Below are 27,690 nucleotides of genomic sequence, written 5' to 3'. Positions count from 1 at the left end.
AGGCGGCGTGGAGCCTGATGCTGGGCTCGAGCTCACAAACTGTGAGCCTCCCAGGCGCCCCAAGGAGCCAGATGTCTGACTGTGGTGAATCCCCAAGACAGTTCCTCTCTCTGGGAACGTGGCTGTGGCAAAATGACGTCCCTTAGGCGGCTCCCCTACCTTCCTCCACCTCTTCTGCGCTTTGAGCCCCTCCGCTCCTCGGGCTTAGCGTACTGTGCCTCTCAGTTCAGCTGATACTTTTTGGGTAGCCTTCCGGCTTCCCATCCAGCCAGTCGTGAATGGTTACAAGTTTCTCTACCGTAAATGCTATGAGTATTGACTTAATGATTTAAAACGTTACCCCCCTCCTAACTTTGGGGCCGAGTCTGAGCCTGTCGGGTGTGCTGGGTAGCGTGAGTGGCCCTCTGTCCTCCTGAACCACTGCCAGGACTTTAAAGTGACTGTGTCCCAGAGAAGGGGACGGCAAGAATGGGAACCTCAGAATCTCCTGCCAGGTGAGCCGGTCTACAGAGCCCGTCTTCTGTCCCAGCAGCGTCCTGGGGGGAAGCCCGGAGCTGAGCAGATGCGCACTGTGTGGCGGGGCCCTCCCCGGCCAGCCCCTCCCCTGGGCCATCAGGTCGCTCCCCTTTCTGAACTCTGTCGCCATCCCCTCGCCCCCTGATCTCACCACCTTCTTCTTCTACCTACTTGTCTTAACACTGTGCTTCACAGACGGCTCATTCCAAGGATCACCTGGCTGCTGCTTGAAGATACAGGCGACCAGGCCAGTCTGGGGGCCTGTCCTAATGAGACTGGGTTTAGAGGACAGCGTTTTAGAGGGTCTGCTCTCGGGCGCCTGGGGGGCTCAGTCGGTTGAGTGTCTGACTCTTGACTTCGGCTCAGGTCGTGATCTCATGGTTCGTGGGTTCGAGCCCCGCTCAGGGCTCTGCACTGACAGTGTGGAGCCTGCTTGGGATTCTCTCTCTCCCTCTTTCTCTCTGCCCTTCTCCCGTTTTCTCTCTCAAAATAAATAAACTTAAAAAAATAAAAAAAAGTGTTCTCCAGCTCACAGAGGGACCAGGAGGAAAAGGCCACAAATGCACAGCTGTCCTGACTGCTTGTGGGTCAGTGTTCTGTCACCGCCTTCCGAAACTCACCATACCCCACTTACTCGCCTGTGTGGACCGTCTGCTCCGGCCAAAGCAGGTAGCTCCTAGAGCAGGGCTAGGGTTCCTCTTTTGGAAGCGGTGGAAGATTCTTCTCCTTGTCCCCACCGGTTTCTCCCCTGCCCCCTCCAGCCACTTCTCCTCTGGGGCCTTCCCTCCTCCCACGGCTCTCTGTGCATCCTGTGTTGGGATCTGCCTGTGTGCTCCTTCTGGAGAGGAAGGCCCCCCTTTCGGTCTCCCTGCACCCACCGGCATGGAGTGCTGAGACCTGTCCAGGGCACTCATCGGTCAGCTGTGCTTGAACCAGACTGGGGAAGGCAAGCAGAAACGTCCTCACCCACCCCTTCCTCTGCCCGCAGGCACACTCGGGGATTCACCCAACCCCAGTCACGGCTCTCGGAAGAAACACGTCTGAATGGATTAGAAGATGGATGGGTAAGTGCACTGCACAAATTGCACGGATTTGATAAGCTAAGGCTACAGCAAAGCTCCTGGAGGTAATTACCAAGAGAGACTGTGTACCATAGTCACGGACCTGCGTAATGTGACAGGCAAAGGCCTTGCTCACATTCGAGACCGTTCTATGAAACTCTGTGTTTCATTTGATCACAAGCTGGCACGTAATTTGGAAACATGACCAAATATGGTCTTCGACATGCCTTTCTGTCCTTTCTCCTGGTTTCCCTCCATCTAAACCGGCAGGCAGGGGTGGGGAGAAGGAAATGAACAGATAAAAAAAAACCAAAACCCACTAACGTAGATTTTGCAGGCTGTCTCATAGTTTCTATGTGACTACTTGTGACAAGATGCACGGCTGTTGTAACCGTGGCTGTGTGACTCCAAGAGCCGCGCCCCAGGCCGCGGGTCACACCGCGGACCTCCGGGCCCGGCCGAGCATTCGCTGCCAGCTTCTCTTCCGTCTGAAAGTGCCAGTGTAAACGGACCGCAGTCCCCTTTCTCAGCTCCTGAACGGCAGCCTGCCCTCCCATTCAGCTGTCATCGAGGTGCACGGTCTGTCGGGGTCCACGCCAGGCCCCTGAACAGTTCTCTGCTGGTACGTAAACTTGTTTGAGTCACTGGGGGCAGAAACAGCAGACTCTTTCATTGCTCAAGAGGTAGGAAGAGCCTGTGCGATTACCTTGGATCTCTCAATCCAACCTTGACGTTGTCAAAGGTGAAAATTCTCCCCTTTCCCCCGATGGGGCCATAATAGTCATCAGCTGATACTCTGGGGGTACTTACTACACGCCAGGGATGGTTCTAAACATTCTATGTGGATCAACTTACTTAGTCCTTCCCCAAAGCCTTATGAAGCAGGACCATTACGCCTGTTCTACGGGCAAAGAAGCTGAGATACAGTGAGATGTAAGTCACTTCGCTAGGGCCACACGGCAAAGAATCACAGGGGCTGGGAGGCGACCCCAGGACCGTCTAGTTCTAGAACCTGTTTTGTTTTTTTTTTTTTTTTTAAACGTTGATTTATTTTGAGAGAGAGAGAGAGAGAGAGAATCCCAAGCAGGCTGCGCACTGTCAGCACAGGGCCTGACGCGGGGCTCGAACTCACACACTGAGCTGAAGTCAAGAGTCGGACGCTCAGCCGACAGCCGCCCAGGTGCCCCTAGAACCTGTACTTTTATTCAGCGCTACTTTGACCCCCATGGAAGCAACTTACCCTACGTCAGTAGAAGACACCGGGCTGGGGAGACCCTCTCCTTGCTCCTCAGAGTGTGGTCTCCTGGGGGGGCTCCGAGCCAGCCGGGCTCATTTCACCCTCGCAGCTGCATGCTTTCGGAGCCTTGCGTCTTGACCTCCCTGCAGCCCAGCCAGACCCTGGCGTCTGGAAGCCACACCTCCCCGGGCACTCAGATCGCTCTAGGACGGCTCTCCAGCGCCCCAGTCTGCGGGAGCCCCCTCTCCCCAGGAGGGTCCGGCCGTGTCCTCTGGCGGTGCCCCTTCCCACCAAGACCTCACCCACCGAACCTTTAAGCCGAGGTCCAGCTCCCTCAGCGAGCGCTGGATCTCTCTGGTGAGGATGTTCATCCGCTCACACTCCTGGAAGGCAACGACGATGTAGGGGCTGTGCTCCTCCACTCTGGCCATCAGCTCCGGCATGTTGAACTCGTCTGTCACTCGCTCCAGTATTTCTTCCAGGAGGACCTTGACCTGGCCCGTAACAGGAAACACAGGGTGAAGAAGGGGCTCTAACTCTCCAGGACTCCATTCCCCTGCGATACGGCGGTCAGGACGCCCGTCAGCGATCCCCCGCCATACTCTCGCATTGTCTACTCCCTTCAGAGTCTCCATGAGGCCGCCCTGCACTTTCTGTCCTTGGGTCCTGGAAGAAGCATCCCCATCCAACACGTGAACCTCCTCCCCAGCCCCACGCTTCCTTTGGCCACACAAGCCGTCAGCTAATTAGACCACGGGAGCCAGAACCACCAGGGTGTCTCTCCCGGAACGTTGGAAATGAAGCACTCAGATCCTGGGTTGTTTGGGGGCAAGCGCTTGGAGGCTGAGTCTGCCATTTTGAAGTAAATGAATAAGCCCAGGAGGTCTGTCCGCAGAGAAACAGAAACGGAACAAGTACAGTCACAGTAGAACATGTAGCCAGCGGAGAGGGAGGGAGGGGGCCAGAGAGCCGGGCTCCTGGCACACTGTGCTGCCCACTGTCCCCCCTCTTCTGCAACAGGTCCCCGTCTCCACCTGGGAAATCCCCTCCTCCCCACTGTTTTGGGGTACAGTCACAGAGCCCGATCCTCCCATGATCTACGTAGGCCAACCAGATTATCACTCCCAGGAGCACAAAAATTTGAATCTCTGGCCCAAGATTCAGGGGCAGAAAGTGGCTGGAACCACTTACAGAAGTGCCCTGTAAGGACCCCAGAGCCACTGGGATATCTGTCCTTCCTTCGGTCAGTTCCTTTTGACAGAGTGGGCTATTTCTTGCCCATTTCAGCAAAATTAGTCTCCGTTGCTTACAACCAAAGAGCCTCGGCTGAGTTAATACCGTTCCACTACGCATTACCCACGCGAGTGCAAGCAAGCCATCTAGGTCTCCGTCTTTTTATCTATAAAAATTTCCAAGAGTGTCTTTCTCCACCTCCCCCCCCCGCCCCCCCCCCCCCCAACTCCCAGGGGCTGATGCAGACATCAAATTAAGTGAACTGATGCATGTGGCAGCATCTGAAAGCTATACAGACCTACAGAAAGGGTTATTAATATTCACTCTGCCTTGTATTGTTAGCACACAATACATTCTCTAGGAAAAGAGCTGATGTCTGAAAAGGGAAAGTAAAACCTTATCTCCCTGTCACAAAGGGGTCTCTGGTGCTGTCACAGCAAAAACCAGAACAGAATTTTACCGGTACCTGAGAGCTGTTGCCAGGGGTAGAAGACAAATGGCTAAAATTATATCCTATTTCTATCGCCGGGGCTGAACTTGGAGAAACAGCCCTATATCGGACATCACGCACAAAGAGATGAAAAGATAGGCTGCAGGCGCTGTCCCCAAAATACACCGGACACGGAGAAAGAGACTTCTCCCGTGTCCTGATCCGTCCGAGCAGGATCTGGAAGCCAGGCCTGAGGACGAGCAGGATTGCTAGGGAAGGGGAGGAGGTGCACAGACACGGAGAAGCCCGCGGGCCCCTCCGTGGGAGGAGAGGGTTGCAAGGGATGTGGTCTGATTGTTTCCACAAGGAACGTCTCTGCCTTTTTGTTGTCCTTTTTGAGCAATCTGTTTCCCATAAAAATCTAAGCGTTACAGATATTCATTACAAACAAAACCGTCTCACAATTCTTCCCTCGAGGAGGGGGGGGGGGGAATCACTGTTAACTGTTACTTTATGATTCCTGCAGATGTCCTTGATGCATATAACCATCCATCCATTATCCCCCCACGCATCAGTTTTGTCTGTCTGTCCTGTCTTCACTCCTCGCTCCCTCCTTTCTTTCCATCTATCACCAAGGGAGTCCTGTCATACTTGCTTTTCGTCTTATAATAAATCCTGCACACGCTATCTTGTTAGTATATATGGACTTGCCTTATTTTTTGTAGCTGTATATATACTGTTACATATATAATAAATAGTATATAGTAGATATTATTTTGCTGTTTGGGATGGATATCTGGGCTGCTTATCATTTGTACGACTGCGGTCAATCCTGTAATAAACAAACATACCATGAAATCTGTGTACTTTGGAGTCTTTCCACTGGTTGAATGCCTAGACACAGAATTCTGGGTAAAAAAAAATGTGAACATTTTAAATTTTAGCAGCTGTTGTTCTGGAAGGTAAGGGTCCAGAATGTCTGTTTTCTTGTGCCCTCACTGCTGCATACTGTCACTTTTAATTTTTTATTTATTTTACTAAATTTTTAGTGTTTTACTTATGTTTGAGAGAGAGAGAGAGAGAGACAGAGTACTAGCTGGGGAGGGGCAGAGAGAGAGGGAGACACAGAATCCAAAGCAGGCTCCAGGCTCTGAGCTGTCAGCACAGAGCCCGACGCGGGGCTCGAACTCACGGACCGTGAGATCATGACCTGAGCCCAAGTCGGATGCTCAACCGACTGAGCCACCCAGGCACTCCTAATTAATTTTTAAATTATTTTCGTTTGAGAGAGAGTGAGTGTGCACAAGTGGTGGGGGGGGGGGGGGAGCAGAGGGAGAAAGAGAATCTTAAGCAGGCTCAGTGCAGAGCCTGATGCAGGGTTTGATCCCACAACCCCAGGATCATGACCTGAGTCGAAATCAAGAGACTCTCAACCCACTGAGCCACCCCTTGATATTGTCACTTTTAAAACTCTTTGCCATTAGGTGGAAAATGATATCTCACATACCTTCATTTAGTGGGGAGGGACATTGACAATCCTGTGCTATTTTTATCGGCCCTTCGAATAACTGTGTGAATTTCTTTTGTGTCCGTCTGTCCCCATCTTCTGTCCTTCTCTTGTCCTCCACATGTAAGAACTTTTCATGTGTTAGTGAGATCCGCCCACTTTCCAGTGTCTGTGCTACAGAGAGGTTCTCCTAGCTGCTCTCTGACTTCATTCACGAGGTTTGTTTGCTTTGCAGATCTGGTTTTAAATTTTTTCCAGTCACCAAATGTGTCAATCTTTATAGATTCTGAGCTGCTTTTTTTTAAAAGAAGGTTTGATAATGCCCTCCTCTTTGTAAGATCACAAAAGCATTCACCCAAGTTTTCTTTTAGTACTTTTATGTTTTCATTGAAACATATTTAAATGCAGCCATCTGTGATAAAAGGAGGGAGGAAACCTGCCTCGCTTTTCTCCAGATGACTAGTCAGTTGTTCGACACCAGCAAAATCCAGCAGTCAAGGGCAAATGGGGGAAACAGGAAAGGGTGTATGTCCAAGGGGGGCCCGCTGGAGCCAGCGTGATGGGCTGGGTTGTGTCCCCCTAAAACTCATCTATGGACATCCTCCCCTCCACAATGTGACTGTGTTTAGAGACAGGGCCTTTAAAGAGGTGACTGAGTTAAAATGAGACTATTGAGGGCCACTTGGGTGGCTTAGCTGGTTGAGCGTCCGTCTTCGGCTCAGGTCACAATCCCACGGTTCGTGGGTTTGAGCCCCGCGTCGGGCTCTGTGCTGACAGCTCAGAGCCTGGAGCCTGCTTTGGATTCTGTGTCTCCCTCTCTCTGCCCCTCTCCTGTTCATGCTTTGTCTCTCTCTCTCAAAAATAAACAAACATTAAAAAAAAAGAAAAAGAGGGGCGCCTGGGTGGCTCAGTCAGTTAAGTGTCCAACTTCAGCTCAGGTCACGATCTCGCGGTCTGTGAGTTCGAGCCCCGCGTTGGGCTCTGGGCTGATGGCTCAGAGCCTGAAACCTGCTTCCGATTCTGTGTCTCCCTCTCTCTCTGTCCCTCCCCCGTTCATGCTCTGTCTCTCTCTGTCTCAAAAATAAATAAACGTTAAAAAAAATAAAAAAAAAAAAACAACAAAAATACTCTTTGGGTGAACTAGAAAAGCAAACCGCTGGGGCATCTGGGTGGCTCAGTTGGTGAAGTGCCCACCTTTGGCTCAGGTCATGATCTCACAGTTCGTGGGTTTAAGCCCTGCATCGGGCTCTCTGCCATCAGTGAGGAGTCTGCTTCGACTTCTGTCTCCCTCTCTCTCTGTCCCCGCCCTCTCAAAAATAAACAAACATTAAAAAATTAAAGAGGGGAGTCTGGGTGGCTCAGTCGGTTCAGCATCCAACTTCGGCTCAGGTCACAATCTCACGGTTTGTGAGTTTGAGCCCCGCATCGGGCTCTGCACTGGTAGCGTGGAGCCTGCTTGGGATTCTCTCTCTCCCTGTCTCTCTCTGCCCCTTCCCAGCATGCACACACTCTTTCTCTCAAAAATAAATAAACTGAAGGAAGGAAGGAAGGAAGGAAGGAAGGAAGGAAAGGGAGGGAGGGAGGGAGGAAGGAAGGAAAAGAACAAAAGAGAGGAAGGAAGGAAGGAAGGAAGGAAGGAAGGAAGGAAAGAAAAGAAGGAAGAAAAGAAAAGAAGAAAGAAGAAAGAGAAAGGAGAAAGGAAGGAAGGATGAAAGAAAGAAAGAGGAAAGAAAAAGGAAGGAAAGAAAGAGAAAGAAGAAGGAAGGAAAGAAAGACAGAGAAGAAAGAAAGAAAGAAAGGGAAAGAGGAAGGAAGGAAGGAAGGAAGGAAAGAAAGAAAAAAGAAAGAAAGAAAGAAAAGAAAGAAAGAAAAAGAAAGAAAAAGGGAAAGAGAGGAAGGAAGGAAAGAAAAAGGAAGGAAAGAAAGAGAAGAAGGAAGGAAAGAAAGACAAAGAGAAGAAAGAAAGAAAGGGAAAGAGGAAGGAAGGAAAGAAAAAGAGAAGAAAAGGAAGAAAGAAAGAAAGAAAGAAAGGAAAGAAAGAAAAAGAGGAAGGAAGGAAAGAAAGAAGGAAGGAAAGGAAGACAAAGAGAAGAAAGAGAAAGAAAGGGAAAGAGAGGAAGGAAGGAAGGAAGGAAAGAAAGAAAGAAAGAGAAAAAGAAAAGGAAAGGAAAGAAAGAAAGAAAGGAAAGAAAAAGAAAGAAAGAAGGAAAGAAAGAAAGGAAAGGAAAGAAAGAAAGAAAAGAAAAGAGAAAGAAAGGAAAGAAAGAAAAGAAAAAGAAAGAAAGAAAGAACAGGAAAGAAAGAAAGGAAAGAAAGAGAAAGAAAAGGAAAGAAAGAAAGAAAAAGAAAAGAAAAGAAGGAAGGAAAGGAAGAAAAGAAAGAAAGAAAGAAAGAAAGAAAGAAAGAAAGAAAGAAAAGGAAGGAAGGAAAGAAAGAAAGAAAAGGAAGGAAGGAAAGAAAGAAAGAAAAAGAAAGAAAGAAAGAGAGAGAGAAAGAGAGAGAAAGAGAGAGAGAGAAAGAAAGAAAGAAAGAAAGAAAGAAAGAAAGAAAGAAAGAAGGAAGGAACGAACGAACGACAAGCAAACCACGAAACCCAACGGCAGAGGCTTCCTGTGGTTTAAACAGAGGACCAGCCTGGTGGGTCAAGGCCGCACCAGCCGTGTGCTCGGGGCGGCTGTGCACAGTGTGGTCTGCACGCGCCCTGCCAACGCGGCCAGCGGGAAGGGGCGTCTCGCTGTGCCCCCCGGAAGGATCTCGAGCGGTCCGTCCACATACCTTCTCTTCCCGCGTGGCCCCTGCTCCCTCTCCGGCGTGGCCGTCCCGCGGCTGCAGCTCCAGGACCGTGCGAAAGAGCTTCTCCGAGGTCTGGGTCAGGAAGCCGATCTCGGCGTTGGGGTGCAGGCCGTAGAGGTGGGGCGACTCTGCCGGCAGCTCGGCGTCAATGTACTGGAAGCCGGGGGCAAGCTCGCTCAAACACAGACCGAGGCGTGTCTCCCGTCTGCCATCTCCCACTCCGGGTCGTCCTCTGAGGGACGGCGGTGGGTCACAGCAGGCGCGAGGCACCCGCGTCCCTCTGGCCCTCCAGGCCGACGCCGTTCACCAACACCTGCTGAGACGTGGACATGTTCTCCGCCTCCCGGTGACATCCTTTCTGCCAGCCTCGCCTCGACACCATCTGGTTGTGTGCGCCAGGCCGCTTTTCCGGAAATTCCACGCCCACGGGGCCATGCTCCTTTTTTTTTTTTTTTTTTTTTTTTTTTTTTTTTTTTTTAATTTTTTTTTCAACATTTATTTATTTTTGGGACAGAGAGAGACAGAGCATGAACGGGGGAGGGGCAGAGAGAGAGGGAGACACAGAATCGGAAACAGGCTCCAGGCTCTGAGCCATCAGCCCAGAGCCCGACGCGGGGCTCGAACTCACGGACCACGAGATCGTGACCTGGCTGAAGTCGGACGCTTAACCGACTGCGCCACCCAGGCGCCCCAGGGGCCATGCTCCTTTTGCAGAAGCTTGGAGGACTTGATCCCTCTCCAGTCTGCCCTGCTCCTGCCGCTCCCTGGTCTACACCTGTCCCTCCACACACACGGAGGGACTTCTCAGGGTCCTTAAGAAATACGGATCCCTTCCTGGTATGTCACTCAAGCTCTCCCAGGGTCCCCGCCCCCTTGCCCTTAAACTCCTTTTCTCCCCCCCCCCCCAACTCCATTTATCTAAATCAGAGATAACAAACCTAAATGCAAATATGGGACCACAGATGCAAAAGAGAGCTTGTGGGACAAGGCGAGGTTCGCTGATAACCGGGGAATTGGGCCCCTGGCAAAAATTACTTGAATTAGAAACATTTTTTTAATCGTGCCATCCAGGCAATGCACCCCTACGGTTGCTTAGGCTGGGTCCCCAGCGTTGAAGGCTCCCTTTCCTCTCCGAATGTTCTGAGTGCCCCTTCTAGTTCTTTCCACTACACAGTGAGAAAGTGCCCCTCAAGGTTGGTTCCTAATTTGATTTTGATGATTTCTTGGTGTGAGCATCCTCGAGTCTAAGTGAAAGACTGCTCATCCCTCAAAGGCAAACTTGTGTATTTATTTTTGTATTTCTTCCGGCCCCCAGCACACTCCTAAACTCTTGGTAGGTGCCCTGTAACCACCTATTAACTGGGGATTAAAGAGAGACGTAAAGGGGCGCCTGGGTGGCTCAGTTGGTTGAGCGTCTGGCTTCGGCTCAGCTCATGATCTCACAGTTTGTGAGTTAAAGCCCCGCATCGGGCTCTGTGCTGATGGCTCAGAACCTGGAGGCTGCTTCGGATTCTGTGTCTCCCTCTCTCTCTGACCCTCCCCCACTCACACATTCTCTCTCAAAAATAAACATTAAAAAAAAGAGAGGTGTAAAGAAAATCCTCACTTGTTTTGAAGTGTGCCAACCACACCGTTTTTGCCCATTTCTGGCTCCAGCCTCTTGTTGGACTGCCCCGTGGACACTAGGGGGTGCTCTTGCACAAATTTCTTGGCTAAAGCCCTGAAGCCTTTCGGTAAAGTAGTTTAAAAATTATCTTCTTTTTTAAAAAATTTAAATTCAAGTTAGTTAACATACAGCGTAGTCTTGGCTTCAGGAGTAGAACCCAGTGATTCATCTCTTACCTACGAAGCTCAGTGTTCAGCCCAAGTGCCCTCCCTAATCCCATCCCCCATTTAACCCGTCCCCCCACCACCCCACATTCCTCTTATTTTCTTTAAATAGCCTTACCATTTTAAATTTCTTTTCATGGGTCCAAGGTTTTCTGCATTGAATGACTTTGACATCTTATCTTTTTAAATTTTATGAATTCAAAAAAAAATTTTTTTTTATAAGTTTGTCGTTAATGTCTTGATGACCGGTATTTCCTTTAAGTTTGGTATTCAAAGTTATTTTAGGCATGTTCAAAGTCAAGCGGCAAAAAAGATTTTTTAAAAAAATTATCTTCTAATCTATCTCCCGTGGCAGCCTAAATGGGCAAAGATGGGCACTTTAAAAATAGCTGTGGCCACAGTGAAATGAGAAGTCAGAAGAGCTCTCTGGGAATGTGTGTGCGCACATGGGTGTGTGTGTCTGTGTTCACAGCAGCCCTCAGAGAACAGGAGGGCTAAGTGATCTGCCCACAAGCTCCTGTCCCTCTGAAGATACCTAGAATCACTAATATAAACTTTACCCAAAGTTGGCTAAATTCTGAACCTGGAATTTTCTTCCTAATGGCTTTGTCAATATCTTGGATGAAAGCAATCTAATGAAAGCCCCAGATGTTATTTGTAGAAAAAGAGCGACAAATAGAATTATTGAACCAAGCATCAAGAATAGAAAGATCTCCAAAAGCTCAATTGTTATCACTAATTTGAGGCGAGGCACCCAACAGCTCTCAAACCGAACAGGGCAAACCTGGGGCTGAGAATCGAACTCCATATGAGCTCTGTTCTTTATTTTTGTATTAAAAAAACCATTTTTTCCCACGTTTGTTTATTTTTTTGAAGGATAGAGAGACAGAGCGCGAGCAGGGGTAGGGGGCAGACAGAGAGGGAGACACAGAATCCGAAGCAGGCTCTGGGCTCTGAGCTGTCAGCATGGAGCCCGAGGGGGGGCTCGAACCCACGAACCTCGAGATCATGACCTGAGCTGAAGTTGGATGCTCAACCGACTGAGCCACCCGGGGGCCCCTGAGCTCTGTTCTTTAGGCCATTCCTCCCTGGCCCTGTGTGTGCATCCTGGTCCTGCAGAACAGAATTGAAGGAAGGCCCAGGTCCTGTATGAGCAGAGCCTTACCTGATGGTAACCAGCATAGTCCAGGTTGCCCGGGAGTGGGAACCCGGGTGCCAGGCACAGCTCTCCTTCTAGCATTTCCGGTCTGATGAATTCCTCCAGATAGGTCCTGCAGAGCCTCCGGTCCCAGTCGTCTGTGATGTGGCCTCCATACATGATCTCTCCAAAGAGGTAGCGCAGATCATCATAGGGGACCTGAGACACAGGGAAGAAAGACCTCCACACAGACATCGGGGCTGCCCTGACGCGTGGACAGAGTGTCAGCCGCAAGATGGGATGCCTCTCAAATTAGAAGCAACGCTTTCTTCGCCTGCATATCCCTAGTGCCCCGAAGAGTCGGGCACGCCTGGGAGCTCACGAAATGCTTGAGATGTTACAGCCAAGGGTGAGGAGAGGCAAGGTGCCAACCCCCTTGCATATATGCCAACCCTCTTCCACGGTCATTAACTGTGGCAATCAAGTCAGGCTTTACCTACAAGTCCTTTAAATAAGTAAATGTCAAATGGAATAAAGGAAGAACCAGGATACTTGTCTGTCTAATTTCCTGCCATTACTTAGTGCATTAATTTATGGTCTCCTTTCAAAGTTCAAAGTGAATGAAATAGAGCACGAAAGTCACGATATTGGAGTCAGGCGGGAAACCACTTGGGGAAAGCCATGTCTCAGCGCAGGAAATGAAGAGGCGGTGCTATGGGGGCAAGGGCCGTGGGGGGCAAGGGGGGCAGAGGAGTAGCTTAGGGCTTCTGGGCCTGATTCATGTGCCCCACCAGGAAGGGGAGGTGGCCTTTGCTGATACTATGTTTGGCCTGCTAACTAGAAGAGCCTTCATGGTCTACACATTCCCTTAAATGGTGTTCTTGGCTGATTAAACTGGGAACTTGTATCAGGTGAGCATGGGGTCTCTTCTGCCGATCCACAGCACCCCACAATGCCGCAGGCGCACAGGGGTGGTCTGGTGAGCCCTGGGACAAAGAATCACACCAGGCGTGAGTCACCAGTTTGGTCTCCTGAGCTTTCCTGGCCCTGACATCCCGTGGTGCTCTTTTTGGCCTCCCGCTGGCCCCGGGCTGGTCCTTCCTCCCTCTACTTGGAGAGGGTCTAGATGGTCCCCAGCGTGTGCCCCCTTTACCCTGTGCCGATGCGACATCATCCTTCTGAGATATGGCCCTCCCTGCCTCCCCCCGTGCTGGCCGGGAACTTTACCTTTGCGTTGGCCTCCAGGAAGTTGTACAGCACGTTCACAGAGATGGTGAGGTCCCCAGTGTTGAAGGGGTAAGGGCAGTTCCATCCCTGCGGCCCAAACTTTCGTCTCTCTGCCACCACCCCGTGAAAGTAACAAAGAGCAAAGAGGATGCTCTTAAACTCCGTCTCCCGGGAGCACATCTCCAGCGTGTCCTGAAAGGAAAGCGTTGCCTCCAGTGTTAGCAAAGACCTGCCGTTGTGCAGCACAGAGCAGGGTGTGGGTTATGGCGGCCGGAAGTCACGCTGGACGAGGTCACCGTACGTCCTGGTTAGGTTTTGGAGCCACAGTAGGAATGCAGGTCGCGCTGTGGGTCAGCGTGGGCTCAGGGTTTGAGGGGACCTTGCAGAGGGGCTGGGTTCTAGATTAGAATCTGAGTTAAGATTTAGGTTCGGGTGATGACAGGGCTTGCTTTACAGTTAATGTTGGCCCCCGTGGACATGCCAAGCACAGCTAGCGGGAAACAGGGTAGTGGGTCCTGAGAGTTGTGTTGGTCTTAGAAGTATCACTTTGTGCTGGGGTGTGCGTGGGGACTCCTACAGCATAATCTCTGATTTCTCCCCTTCCTGCTATGCTTTTCTTTCCTTTTTATTTTTTTTAAGGTTTTATTTATTTATTTAATAAATAAATAAATAAATAATATATAAATAAATAATAAATGTCTGTACCCAACATGGGGCTTGAACTCATGACCCCGAGATCTCGAGTCATAGGCTCTACCGACTGAGCCGGCCAGGTGCCCCACTTGCTACGCCTTGCTTGCCCATTGTGGGACTGTCATAGGTGTAACTGCTGCTTGTGTGGCTGAAGTTGCTGCTGAGGGAGGGACGGGACACGAGCGAAACAGAGGAGTGCTGCGCCCTTCACCGTAAACCTGACAACATCAGAATAAAATAACCGTCCCCGATCAGCACGGCTAGCAGCAGTAAAAAGAGCTCCGTCCTGCAGTTTGTCCCTTAAATGGTTAAAACAGGGCTCTGAATTATAGGGGGTGTTCATGGGGGCCTTGGTTCCAGGGCACCCATAAGAGCAGAATGGAACAATTAAAACCCTTGCGAGCAATGGATATACCCGTAAGTCTGTCTCTGTTTCTCAGAATAAGTCACTGAAGATCGCTCTCAATGGCCAAAGACCCAACGGTGGTGGGGACAGAATAGTCAGGGAAAGCCAGCACCCTTGGGATTTATTTCCCAGTGGCCTCATAACCAAGGCTGGACAGGGGTTTGGCAGGGAGAGAGACCCAAGGACAAGGGTCCGTGGGTAGTCTGACAAGATGAAGCCACGCGATGAATATAGGATAATAACCCTACAGAGGGATAATAATCTTGTATAATAAATCATTAGGAGATTTGGTACCTGAGGCAACTATGGCCCTTCTCCCCGGATCTGCCCAAGACCCTCAAGGCAAAATTGCTGAGAGTAATCTGTGACTGTGCCCTTAGACGGAGCTTGCTAACTAACCGCATCCCAATGCCTTTTTCTTTTCAATTGTTAATTAAAAAAAAAAAATTCCTGGTGGAATACACACCATAGAATCTGTCATCTGCACCATTTTGAAGCGAACATAGCTCCGTGGCATTGCGTATGTTCACCCTGTTGGGCAACCCAGTGCCTTTTCTGGGCAGAAGTGGTTTTGCTTGGAACGAGCTACTGCCTTCCGGGGAAAGAAGGCTATCGATTTCAAAGCCGAGAATGTAGATTTCCCTTATGTGGAATATAAGATGTAGAAAATTTAGAAGTTCTGACCTCTGGTACAGAGTACCTAGGGGATTAGTCAAGGCCTATTTAGGAAGAAAAATGTATTGTTTTGTTTTATTTTATTTATTTTATTTTTGTTTTACTTTATTTTATATTATTTTATTTTATTTTACTTTATTTTATGTTACTTTATTTTATCATTTTACTTTATTTTATTTTTCTTTAACATTTCACTTTATTTTAAAGTTTAAAAAGAAAGGAATGAAAATGTCCCTGGAAAAGAGAGCACCCTACCTTCTGCTTCATGTTGCAACGGGCAGGTGTTTCTTAACGAAAACAGCCTGAATCTCCTGGCCATGTTTCCCCATTCCCGGTTCTGGATTATGAGTGGGTCTGGGGGTTCGGATGGGAAGGGAGTGAAAAAGAGGGCTCTCTTTCCTCTCCGAGTGGAACTGGAGCTTCCTCTCCAAGTGGGAGCTTTCTTTCCTCTCCAAGTGGGACTGCTTGATCCCCACACTACAAGGGGTATCATGCACTCAGTAAAAAAAGAAAACAACAAAAAACCCTTCACATTAGGGGCCCTGGGTGGCTCAGTCAGTTGAGTGTCCGACTTCAGCTCAGGTCATGATCTCACAGTTTGTGAGTTCGAGCCTCGTGTGGGGCTCTGTGCTGACGGTGTAGAGCCTCCTTGGACTCTCTCTCTCCCTGCCTCTTCTCACCCGACTCTCAAAATTAACAAATGAATAAAAATTTAAAAGAGAAAAATAAAACCCAAACCCCTTCATGCTAGTCTAAGTGAAACCAGGCCCCAAAGGGCCCTTAGTCCTGGTGGTTTATGTTGGGTTGGTGACAACAGGTGTCCTGTGGGACGGCCCGTTTCAGGGTTCCTAGATGACCCATCGGGGACTTGTGTCGAGTTAGAGCAGGGGCTCTGCGAAGCCAGAGATACAAAGAGGATCATCGGAGAGGACAGATCCTAGAACCCTCCCCTTGGACTCCACTGAGGCCCAGTGTGGCAGATGGATTTTAAGGTGGCCCCCAACCTCCCGGCCTTCACACCTTCGTGTATTCCCCTCCCCAGGATGGCGCAAATCCCTGAGGAAGAAGCTACCAGACAGCCTGCCTTCCGGAGAAGATGCAAAAAGCCTGAGCTACGGACTTTGCAAGTGCGACTTCACACATGGAGTGAGTTACCCACCACCCTATTGTTGGCTTTCAATACACGCCCCACAACACGAGTCTTGGATTCCCAGTAATGGGCCTTCCAGTACCTACATCTGAGCCCGATGCCCTGCTATTTATTCCCAGTTCCATTGTAGCACAGTATCCCCAGAGTGGCCTGTACATTGGGATCTTCTGGAGGGCTTGTTAGAACACAGATTCCTGGGCCCCACCCCAGAGTTTCTGATTCAGCAGGTCTAGGGTAGGACCTGAGAACTGGCATTTCTACCAAGTTCCCGGGCGCTTCTGCTGCCCTGGGGGCCACGCGTTAAGAGCCTAACATATGATTACGATCCCCACATCTGACACCTGGATTCCCTGGACCCTCGACATTCGAGATGCACGTAGATGTCAACTGTCACCGTGTGAACACGAGTGTCGACCCCCTGCTTGAAGACAGCGTGCGACCGGTGTGTGACTTCAGATTTCTAGCAACGTGGCCCCTCTCCACCTTGGGATATTTAGGCGGCACGGAGGCTTGCAGAGAGCTCCCCCGTGCCTCTCGCCGAAGAAAGCCCACCCTAAGCTCAGCTCCCCCAGGCGTGTCTGGGAACTGAGAGTTGGGTTGCACTCGGTGGGCGCTGGGAGGAGGCCGGTCACAAAGGGAATACGTTTCGCCCACATGGCACTGCTCTGAGCCCAGTCACCCCCTCGCCACGCCCCCTCCGCCCCGACAGGTGCATGCTCTTCTAACCCAGTTGAATCAGCTCTTGGGGGGGGGGCGCTCTTCTCCCCTCCCTCCCCGGGGCTGTACCTGAGTGAAATTGTCCAGGGCCTTGTGTAGGTTGGTGTGCATGCCTGTGGGAGGCTCGTTGGTGATCTTGATGGAGTTTTCCAGGATGCCCTGGGGGATGATGTGGCCCTCAGGGGAGGGTGCTGGCTCCGCACTGATGAAGACCCTGAACTCTGGGTGGCTGTTCTCACTGTGTTCCTCCAGCTTCTTCTCCAGGGTGCTCAGCCACTTGGCCACCAGGTGGATGTTCTACTGGGAAGGAAAGATCCCAACCACCCCCCACCCCCATGCAGGCATTTGCTTAGTTTTGTCAGCAGCAAACAGTTTCTGGAAGGCGGCTAGAGGAGGGACCTGGCCATCAAATACAGCTCACTGCAGCAGGAATCTTGGGGTTCCCAGCTATGAGACCTGCCAGTATCTTGCAGCTGAACCCTATCTCTTGATATCCCAAGTCTCCTTGGCACATTGTTGTCAAACTGGACTATGCATAGGAATCCGTCCCCCACCCCCATCTCCCCAGAGGGCTTCTTTTTTCTTTTTTCATTTTTTTTTAAACATTTTATTTATTTTTGAGACAGGGAGAGACAAAGCATGAACAGGGGAGGGTCAGAGAGAGGGAGACACAGAGTCTGAAACAGGCTCCGGGCTCTGAGCTGTCAGCCCAGAGCCCGACACGGGGCTCGAACTCGCGGACCGTGAGGTCGTGACCTGAGCTGAAGTCGGACGCTCAACCGACTGAGCCACCCAGGCGCCCCCCGGAGGGGCTTCTTAAAACAAAGATTCTTGGGCTCCAGCCCCGAGTATCTGATCCAGGGGGTCTAGGGTGGGGCCCGAGAATTTGCACTTCTAACAAGTTCCGGGTGATGCTGAAGATGTTGGTCCCCGGGCCACGCTTGAAGAGTCACACACACGGTCCACACGCTCCAAATCCAGATCACCACCTCTGACACCTGCCTTACTTGGACCCTTGCTACACAAAAGCGGGGCCCGTGGACCAGCAAAGTTGGCATTACCTGGGGGCTAGGTGGGAACGCAGACTCTTCGCCCCCACCCAGACTTCCTGAATCGGCGCATTTTAATACGATCCTGCGGTGACTTGTGAGCGTGTTACAATTTGAAAAGCACTGATGTCAACTTCTCGTGGCTAGCTTTCTGGAGTCCCCTCGCCCTCTCTGCAAACCATTCTGCTCAGTGTGGCCCAACTTATCTTCCTAAAACACACGGGGGCATTTCGGCTCACATACTGGAAGGCTTCCTGCTCCAAGAGCAAGCTCCTGTGTCTGGTCTTGGAGGCCTTCTCCCTGCCGCCCCCCCCCCCCCCCCCTTGTGATTGCCATCTGTCTGTCTGGTCTAAGCCCACAGTTACTTCTTAGGGCTACTCTGCAGAATGCACCTTTCGCTCCGGAAAGGATAGCCGCTTGGCTTTGTTGCAATATGTTTCATTGTGATGGCCAGATAAAGGCGCCTCGGTAAATATTTGAGGAAGCCTGCTCGCAGAGCCTTAAATACACAGATTAGCACTGAGCACAGGACTCGGCCGCAGCAATCTGGCCTCTGAGTGCCGCTTTCTCTTCTATAAAAGGGGGAAGTAACATCGGCCATCCTCATTTCACAGAGTTGCTGCAAATAACTGAAGGCAAAGGCAATGGATTTGGAAGGGCTGGTGAAGTGAAAATTTGTTAGAGAATTCATTTATAATCACTCTGTCGGAGCTAAGACTTCAGCGGGCCGCCTGGAAAGCCGGGGCTCTGTTGGCCAGGCGGGGCGGGGGGGGGGGGGACCTTTCTTGTTTTATTTTTCCTCGCATTGATTTCTTCATTGATTCTCCCGCCCAACGGGCTTTTGCTGGGTGTCTACTATGTTCGCGGGGGTGTGCTGGGTGCAGAAAGGTGATGGAGGAGGGGATCTCTCCTAAAGGGAATGTGGTGAAGGACATGGTCGTGACATAAGTGCCTGTGCCACAGCCAGGGCGCTCTAGCAGAGGCGGCTGTAGCCCGTTTGGGAGAAAAGGGAACTGAGCCACTTGTTTCGCCCCGGCCCCAGCTCCCCCTGCAAGTTGCATAAAACAGAGGTAAGGGGACAGGCGGCCACAGGAGAGGGGCCGCTTCACGTCTTCCTGATACGCGTGGGAAGGGATCACCGGGTGAACACGATCCGGCTTCCATGGACTCAACTGGATACCTACTCCCTGAGCAGGCACCGAACAGGATGTGGGTGGAACTATTTAAACTAGAGAGAGTAGGGGCGCCTGGGTGGCGCAGTCGGTTAAGCGTCCGACTTCAACCAGGTCACGATCTCGCGGTCCGTGAGTTCGAGCCCCGCGTCAGGCTCTGGGCTGATGGCTCAGAGCCTGGAGCCTGTTTCTGATTCTGTGTCTCCCTCTCTCTCTGCCCCTCCCCCGTTCATGCTCTGTCTCTCTCTGTCCCAAAAATAAATAAACGTTGGAAAAAAAAAAATTTAAACTAGAGAGAGTAGGGGCGCCTGGGTGGCTCAGTCGGTTAAGAGTCCGACTTCGGCTCAGGTCATGATCTCATGGTCCGTGGGTTTGAGCCCCGCATCCGGATCTGTGCTGATGGTTTGGAGCCTGGAGCCTGCTTCGGATTCTGTGTCTCGCCCTCTCTCTGCCCCTCCCCTGCTCGTGCTCTCTTTCTCTCTCTCTCTCTCTCTCTCTCTCTCAAAAATAAACAAACATTAAGAAACATTAAACTAGAGAGAGTGGCAGGGGGTTTGAGGGGCGAGGGACAAGGAGTCATGGAGAGGGGTGGGGAGAGCAGGACCACAGAAGAGGGAAGGAGACAAGATCGGGCAGCGAGACGGGCAAGGGTGTGGAAGGAAAGGCAGGGGAGAGGGGCGGCAAGGTCAGAGGAGCCCAGAGACTGTCAGGTCCAGGCAGCTATGGGGTCAAGAATGACCCCCATCGGGGCAGAGGGGTCGTACCTGCAAAATAACCCAGTGACCTTTCTTGGCAGCCAGGTCCAGAGCAGCCTCAGCCACTACCTCCTGTCCTTGCCCCAAAGACACGTTGTGAAAGTTCCGGTTGTTGAAGGTGTAGCCGAGCTTTTTACCTGGAAGGGGTATAGAGCTGTCCTTAGAATCTCTTGGGCCCAGGATCTGTGTTGTCATAGGTCCACAAGGAACATTCGCCTGTCTCCCGGTCACTCCCCCAACACAGGCGTGTTTGAGCCTCGAGCCTCCTATGCTAACCCTCTTCCTACCCTCCATTCGGGGACGGAGGGTACATCTGCCAGGGTACCCCAAACAGAAGGAAGCACCCAGCTAGACTTCAATGCTCCCCCCTCACACAACCCCCCCCCAGGATGGACAGCAATGTTGGTGATCTTCCTGGCAGCTTTCATCTGGAGACCAGGCGTTGGTCCGCTACCCTAGAGGGTGAACGGGCTCCCAGGCCAGCCAGCGGGTGGGTGTGGCCCCTTCTGACTTGCTTGGACCTCTGAATATATTCTCCCCCGAAATCTACTGGGAGGCGTGGCCAGTAGGGGCAGGACCCAGGTAGTTCGGGCTTCCTGTACTTTACCCCATAACAGCCTCCTCCCGTTTTTCCCAGCACGTAGACACGTTTGATCTCGTCACGAGAGAGGTGATCACGTCTGAGAGCAGAGAAGCACAAGGCAAGGGCTTGGCTGTGCAGGTGGAAATGTTCTGCGCCCGGAGAAGGGCGGCCGGTATCGGGAGTGGGGCAAGGGACCTGCCATGTACCAATGTAAATGTCACAATCACCGCCCTGGCTGTGAGTCCAGGAAAACCCTCACACAAAGACATTAACCTTGGTAGGGAGGCCGGCCCGATTCTGCCTGGCTGTCCGCCGTGAGCCCAACACCAACGACGTTTAGAACAATTACATAAGATTCTTTAGACAAAGGGTCCTAAGAGTGAAGGAATTTCTTTCTAGGAAGATCGAGCACGTGAGAGACAAGAGAAGGAATTTAAAAGAGGAAAAGGATAACCACACGTCCTTAAACATTTCATTTCAGGGCAACTGAAATCGAAGATGCATTCCTCTACGTGTGCAACAACACTTAAAGAAAATGGTCAGGCAGGATATTTCTCTAACATACAAAAAAAAAAAAAAAAAAAAAGGAAAGAATCTCCTTCCCAACTGTGTAAGAAAAAGCAGGAGGTTGACTTTTTTTTTTTTTGCAGTGAGGACCCGTTATGATAGATTCAGTCGAGATGGACCCAAGAAACACCCTTATTAAACGCTATAAATCCTGGCTGGCGAAAGAACACATGTCAGCTTTCGAACCGGCACTAGAAACAACTTATTCCAGAGAAAATACCGGGCTACAAGGCGCCGGGATTATTGGATCGCCTCCGAGACGTTCCGTCTCACAAAGGAGGCTGTCTCTTTTCTTTGTTAGCGAGAGGTAGGGGAAGAGGGGCGCTTCATGGGCCGTGCAGACTGTCGCGGGCAAAGTCCAGCGTGGTCCGGCCCGGATCAGCTCCCGTGAATCCGGCGAGGCCGATGGGGAGATGCCGACGAGATTTACAAGGATTGAACGCTCGCAGCCAGGATGACTGCGGCACCGGCCGGTGCTGTGAGATGCTGGGGCAACCTTGCAGGGTCCCTCCATCTGCGACCGTGGGGCTCTCCAGACACCCTCCCGGGGCATCAGCAAGCCCCCCTCTCCTTCCACAGTCACGTTCTCTGGGGTTTCCACCTTCATACTGTTTTGCGCCAGGCTCCCCCGCCCCCAGCCCCCCACTATCTTTAACTCCTCTTTCCTTTTCTGATCTCCCTTCCTATTCTCCGTGGGGCAGTGTCACCCAGAATGGTGTCCCATCTTTGCAGGGCGCTTCTTTGACCTCCCGTCCCTGAGGACCGTGGCCCTCTCTTGGGCTCCCCAGATCCATGGGGCTGGGAGGAAGGGGAATGTTTTTCTAGCCCACTCTTGTTCCTGGCAGGCTATTTCTTCCCATCCTCATATTAAAAACCCCTTTTCTGGGGCGCCTGGGGGGCTCAGTCGGTTGAGCATCCGACTTCGGCTCAGGTCATGATCTCGCATTCAGTGAGTTCGAGCCCCACGTCAGGCTCTATGCTGACGGCTCGGAGCCTGCAGCCTGCTTTGGGTTCCGTGTCTCCCCCTCTCTCTGCCCCTCTCCTGCTCATGCTCTGTCTCTCTCACTCCCCAAAATGAATAAATGTTAAAAAAAAAAGTTAAAAACCTCCTTTTCCTTTTAAAGCATATGCCATCTGCCTATATTGTCTACTAACTTCTATGTTCTCTGCCCTCCGCCAACTTCCCAGTGAGATTTGCCTTTATCGGGGGCTTTGGAATTCAGTCCAGAATCCTCCACAAGTCCCATGTCATCACCATCCCAGTAAACCTCAGTGTCGCTACAGATGACTGAGCCAACATCCAGCCTCAGGCTTCCTCATCTTCAAAGATCCTGACTCCATTCCGGTTCTGTTACACACCCCCTGTGGCTGCACCCAGGACGTCACTGTCCCAGAAGACTGTCCCGCGTCCGAAACATTCTTCACTCACGGCTATTCCCATCACTTCCTACTTTCTTGGCTGTTCCCTGTTACTCCCTTGTCACCTGTTATTCTGCTTCAGCGAAATGTCCAGTCCATTGGCTCCACTTTTTTTCTTCCTAATCTTCACAATTACTTCCTTATTTTTTTTAATGTTTATTCATTTCTGAGGGGGGGGAGGGGCAGAGAGAAAGAGGGAGATACAGAATCGGAAGCAGGCTCCAGGCTCCAAGCTGTCAGCACAGAGCCCAGCGCGGGGCTCGAACCCACAAATCGTGAGATCACGACCTGAGCCGAAGTCGGACGCTTAACTGACTGAGCCACCCAGGCGCCCCATGCTCTCTCTTATTTTATTTTATTTAAAAAAAAATTTTTTTTCAACGTTTATTTATTTTTGGGACAGAGAGAGACAGAGCATGAACGGGCGAGGGGCAGAGAGAGAGGGAGACACAGAATCGGAAACAGGCTCCAGGCTCTGAGCCATCAGCCCAGAGCCCGACGCGGGGCTCGAACTCACGGACCGCGAGATCGTGACCTGGCTGAAGTCGGGCGCTTAACCGACTGTGCCACCCAGGCGCCCCGATCTCTCTTATTTTAATATGGACTCAATAATCCTTACTTGGAATGAAGACCTTACAAAATCCTCAACTCTGCTTCCCCTTCTACTTCGTGCGTCACCCAACTTTCGCCAAATTCTCAATCCCGGACGAATTAACCAGAGGGAAAGGGAATACATTTGGTGAACGAGGGGCACCCCAACTTCGTGACTCTCACCCCCGCTGCCGTTGGGCAATCTTGCCACGCGCCCAGGAATTGGCTGCGTTGCGCATTCCCTACTTCCTTTAAAATTCCTAGGAGGTTCCGCTCTGCTTAGTTTGTGTCACCCTCTGCTTTCCGGGGAAAACACATGCCACGTGTCAGGGACTCCTTCAATTTCCTGCCATTTTAGCCGCATCCCTGCACGCTCCCATCTCCGTGGGCGAGGTGCCTTCTTCTGCTCCCTAAATCCCATCTCTTCTTAGATCATCAACCTTTGTCTGCCTACTCACGCCCCTGCTCCCTGGAACACGAGCAAAAGAGTCTCTCTCAACCCCAAAGTGAATATTTTGCCAATCTTGAAGCTGTTTGCTAAAACTGTACGTGCTTCAACCTGCCCGAGTCCCGGTGGACTGTTAAAGAAACGAGAACAGGGCCAATGAGAGGGAGAGGCTGCACGCTACGTGCGGATAATCTGGCGACAGAAACACCAAACTGGAAACCGTTTCTTTGAACACACTGGGGAGCAGGCTTGAACAAATCTAAGCAAGCTCACAGTTCTGACCAGCATGTTGGAAAGACAAACAGGAAGCCGCGGGAGGCAGAGGTGGTAGATACGGCTTCTTCCTGACCACAACACGGAAATAACCGAAATATTTGGTAAAGCCATGTAACTGAACAGAGGAGGACACCTTCAGAGCAAGATCGTGCTAGAGTCAAGGGAAAGACCAGAGAAGATGCCTGTGTGTTAGGGTGGAAAGGGGTACACGTCTTAGATTTCATTTTCATCCTACAGCGGCCCTAGGAGGCAGGTAAAACGGGTGATTGGAAAAAAAAAATGGGGGATTGCTTTTAAAAGAAGCAAAGGCACGAGCTCATGTGCAAATCAAGAGGTATGGCTCATTCAGGAAGGAGGTGATGAGGAAAGAGAAGAGAAAGAGTGTTACATCAAAGCACTTTCAAGGATCCATCTGACAAGGCAAGAAGAAAAACAGTGGGGGTGGATGGTCCTAGCTTTTGTTTCGTTGAAACAGGGGCCAAGAAAAGTGAATTGAATTCCCCCCTCCCCTCCTCCTTCAAAACTATTGAGGAAGGAAAATCCTAGAGGAGACTAAGAGCCACAAAGATGCCAGAGGAGCACAGATTTCTGGTCAAGGGTCAGTGGATGAGCTTTAGGGGCTAGAGAGCTCCTAAACTCTACGCAGAACTTTGTCTGTGGGTCTACGTGCCTGGGGCGGGGATGAGGGGCTGTCGTGGAAGGGGGCTGAGGCAACCAATCTTCCGGTTGACTCTGAACTTTTAAAACCCTCTCCAGGACTAAGAAGTGCCATACTGAGGGGCGCCTGGGTGGCTCAGTCGGCGAAACGCCCAACTCTTGATTTTGGCTCAGGTCATGATCTCATGGCTCGTGAGATGGACCCCCGCATCGGGCTCTGCGCTGATGGCACAGAGCCTGCTTGGGATTCTCTCCTTCCCTCTCTGCCCCTCCCCACCCCCCAAATAAATAAACATTAAAAAAAAAAAAAAGAACTGTCATGTTGAAACAAAGGGATAGAGAAACGAAGGGGTTAAGCACGTAAGTCACAAACTCGAAAGTGGGGAAGGATGCCAAGCTCTGTAAGAGCCTAAGTGGAGTAAACCAGTGAACTGTCTGATACACAGCCTCTGCCCAAGCACAGAGGCAGTAAGTTTACTTAATAAGTTGGGGCTGGGGAGAGAAAGGAAAGTGTGAGTCAGTCATGTAGACTGCAAACTTGAGAACAGGAGCCCGTCAGGCAGTCTGATTCCACCCAAGATGCAGAAAGCATGGCTGTGGCCAGAGTATGTGTTCTAAATTGGTGAATTAGAAAATAAATCAAGCCGTCCATGAGGCAAGAAGGAAGGGAGAGAGAGAGGAGGCCCAGGTGCGTAAGTAATCTCGAGTTGATGAACGGCAATATTGCTTCTAGTAAGGAGAGGTGTTGAGATGAAGCCAAGGGCAGAGCTGAGATAATGTATTCAGAAACAAATCACCAATATGGACCAGGGCGGGGTCAGCTTCTCTGAAAGGACAGAAAGCTTCAAAGCACATGACGCAACAGACAGAGGTCAATTGGCAAAGAGCAGTAGGAAATTGCTCATTGGCAGGGTATACAAAAGCTTCCGAAAAGGGAAAGATTGAGTGAAAATGAGGAAACTAGATCTGTCAATATGAAAGGAATAAAGCCTCCGGAAGCCAGAAGGAATACAGGACTCTATAAAAGAGTGAAACTCAGGAATAGCTGACCTGTGACAACAGTTCTTATGATATTTACTCATTTATTTGTGGATTCATTCAACAAGTGTTTACGGAGCACCTTTTCTCTGCTAGTTTTGCTTTTAGGTGCTGGTTCCAAAATGGTAAGCAACAGGTCCTGGTCCTTGACCTGAAGGATCTTGGTGACACGCAGGTAGGCATGCTCTGAGGCAAAGATATGTATGGCAGGGGACCGACGGCCTTGCAGGGAGGTCAGGAGAGGCTGATACCTGCAGGGTGAGTAGGCACGGGACTCTTGAACTGCTGGGGAGAAATAGTTCAGATAAAAGAAACCTCTTGTAACACTGCCCTAGGTCAGGAAGGCTCACGATCTACAAGGGCTGTGTGTCTGGAGTAGAGTGAGCTTGGGGGAAGGTAAGATCCAAGGCTTGGCACAAAGGCCAGTCCATGCAGGCCCCACGGACCATGTCAGTGGTACTGGACTTTACCTTAAGAACAATGGGAAGCCACCGGAGAGTTTTAAGGAGAAGAGTGATACAGTCGGATGTGAGATTTAGCAAGATGTCTTTGGCTGCAGAGATTGGCAAAAGATTGCAGGCAGGGGGTGAAGAACAGAAAATGGGTTAGGGGGCCACTGGGACAGTCCAAGTGAGACCACGGTGACTCAGACCAGGGAGGCAACACTGAGGACAGAAACACTGAGACCAGTGTCACATGGATTGAGGAGGCAGAATCCACAGGACCCAATGTGGTGGGTGGCAGAGGGAGTGTTACTGTGACCAATTCCAACATTTCTGGCATATGGCCGACTTGGTGAATGGTAGCGGTACTTACTGAGAACGCGAGAGCAAAAGTTCCAGAGGTAGAGAAAACTAGGACTTTTCCACTTGAAATGGCACGGCGAATGCTGAGCAGATGAATGGAAAAAAACCCACACCAAACGCAGCTCTTGGAACCTCAGAACAGGAGGTAGAGAGATAATCCTAAAGTTTCCAAGGAACAGACACAGGTAACCAACAAAGAAGAGAACAGTACCCTACTGGCATATGATCTCAACCAAACATAACCGACTTCCTGAAGACAATCGAGCGATGTGGACACGTTCTGAGTACAAATCATTTTGCACTTAGCAAAACTACCAAACAAGTATAGGGGCAAAATTAAAGCCTTTTTAGACAGCCGAGGATTATGAAATTTTACTTCCCACGACTCTTTTCTGATGGCATGTGCTAGCAAAACTGGGGTGAAAACTGAAAATGAAAGACGCAGGATACAAAAATGATAGAACTAAACTAGAATATAAAGAAAATAAGTCCCAGGGTGGGACTTGCCTAGAAAGCCACAGTGTAACTTATCTCTTTTAGAACAGAAGTGGGCCCTAGGTAGAGCATTTTCAAGAAAGATAACACTGGATTCTATTAGATTCTATATAGATAACGGGGATTCTATTCAATTCGTACAACAAATAAGAAGTGTGAGATATTAGTGATAATGGCAGAGGGGGCATTTACTTCTTCTTCCAAGAACAAGGAAAAGACATTCAGAAACTCCATGAAAAACTAAAAGCTCTTCGAGAAAATCTTCATCTAAGTAGGAAGCAAACTGAAATTTGATATGACTTTGAAACTCCTTGCTGAGAACATTCTTTGAGAGACCCCTAGAGATTAGGACATTGGATCCATGAAGAAGGATATGTAATCCTAGCATATTTACGTGCCTCTTCAGTGAAGAATATGTATTTATTAACTATGACATAAACCCTATGTATCAGTTTTCAAATATTACAGTTAACTTGTAGACTAGGCGTGAACAACATGAATGATGGTAACATTAGAATGAATATATATTCATCCTTGTCTACGGAAAACTTAAGGTGCAGCTGATGCGAGCTGGAAAACTGAAATCTCAGCTTACACAGAGGGAAGTCAAGAGAAAGTATCTGGAAATCACGGAATAAAAAATTAAGTTTCACTAACGCTGTTAAAGTGAACATAGCCCATAGAGGAAGTAAACATTTTAATATAGCTATCAGTATTTGGGAGTTTGCGAACCAATTAGATAACTGGATAGAATGGACACATTCCTAAAAACAAATACCAAAACTGACTCAAGGAGAAGCAGGAAATTGGAATAGATATATAATAAGCAAAGACATTAAGCTAGTGATTCTTTTGTGTGTGTGTGTGTGTGTGTGTGTGTGTGTTCCAGTAAAACTTTATTGACAAAACAGGCACCAATCAGATATGACATGTGGACCACCACTGCTGATCCATGATAGAAATGAACAAACAGATAAATACATCTTATACTCTCCATGAGCAATTTTTAAATTCTAATTGTTTTTTTTCCCTAAAGGATGGGGGGGGGGGTAGGAGGAACCATCTTACCTGTGTGTCACTGTCATTTACCTTCTCGCTTCCATTTGTAACTCTGGAAGCTAATGGCCTCAAACCAAACTTCCTGTCTGCTTTTAAGATACAGAAGGGGCTGGGAACGTGTTACTGCGGGTTTTTTATTTTAAGGACCGAGATCCTGTTTGC

The 27,690-nt window shown here is 50.1% G+C and overlaps 1 protein-coding gene and 1 long non-coding RNA gene across 2 annotated transcripts in view; one reads left to right on the top strand and one right to left on the bottom strand.

Moving 5' to 3' along the window:
• Nucleotides 1-27,690, bottom strand: part of DNAH9 (dynein axonemal heavy chain 9) — a 342,468-nt gene that overhangs the window by 23,016 nt on the left and 291,762 nt on the right. The window contains exons 62-67 of the mRNA XM_086686045.1: nt 19,599-19,726; nt 16,683-16,910; nt 12,973-13,164; nt 11,773-11,964; nt 8,760-8,930; nt 3,126-3,308 (exon numbers count right to left, since the gene is read on the bottom strand). Coding sequence (XP_086542171.1) covers nt 3,126-3,308; nt 8,760-8,930; nt 11,773-11,964; nt 12,973-13,164; nt 16,683-16,910; nt 19,599-19,726 — 1,094 coding nt within the window. The remainder of the gene's footprint in view (nt 1-3,125; nt 3,309-8,759; nt 8,931-11,772; nt 11,965-12,972; nt 13,165-16,682; nt 16,911-19,598; nt 19,727-27,690) is intronic.
• On the top strand, nt 3,767-5,335 carry LOC147574042 (uncharacterized). The gene is made up of 2 exons (XR_015243852.1): nt 3,767-3,987; nt 4,022-5,335. It is a non-coding gene; the product is annotated as an uncharacterized LOC147574042 (long non-coding RNA).

This window comes from Puma concolor, chromosome E1 (assembly GCF_028749965.1).
Source record: "Puma concolor isolate L17-30 chromosome E1, mPumCon1.1.hap2, whole genome shotgun sequence".
Classification (NCBI taxonomy): domain Eukaryota; kingdom Metazoa; phylum Chordata; class Mammalia; order Carnivora; family Felidae; genus Puma; species Puma concolor.
Note: the sequence above shows the minus strand (reverse complement) of the source record. Positions and strands in the feature narration are given on the sequence as shown.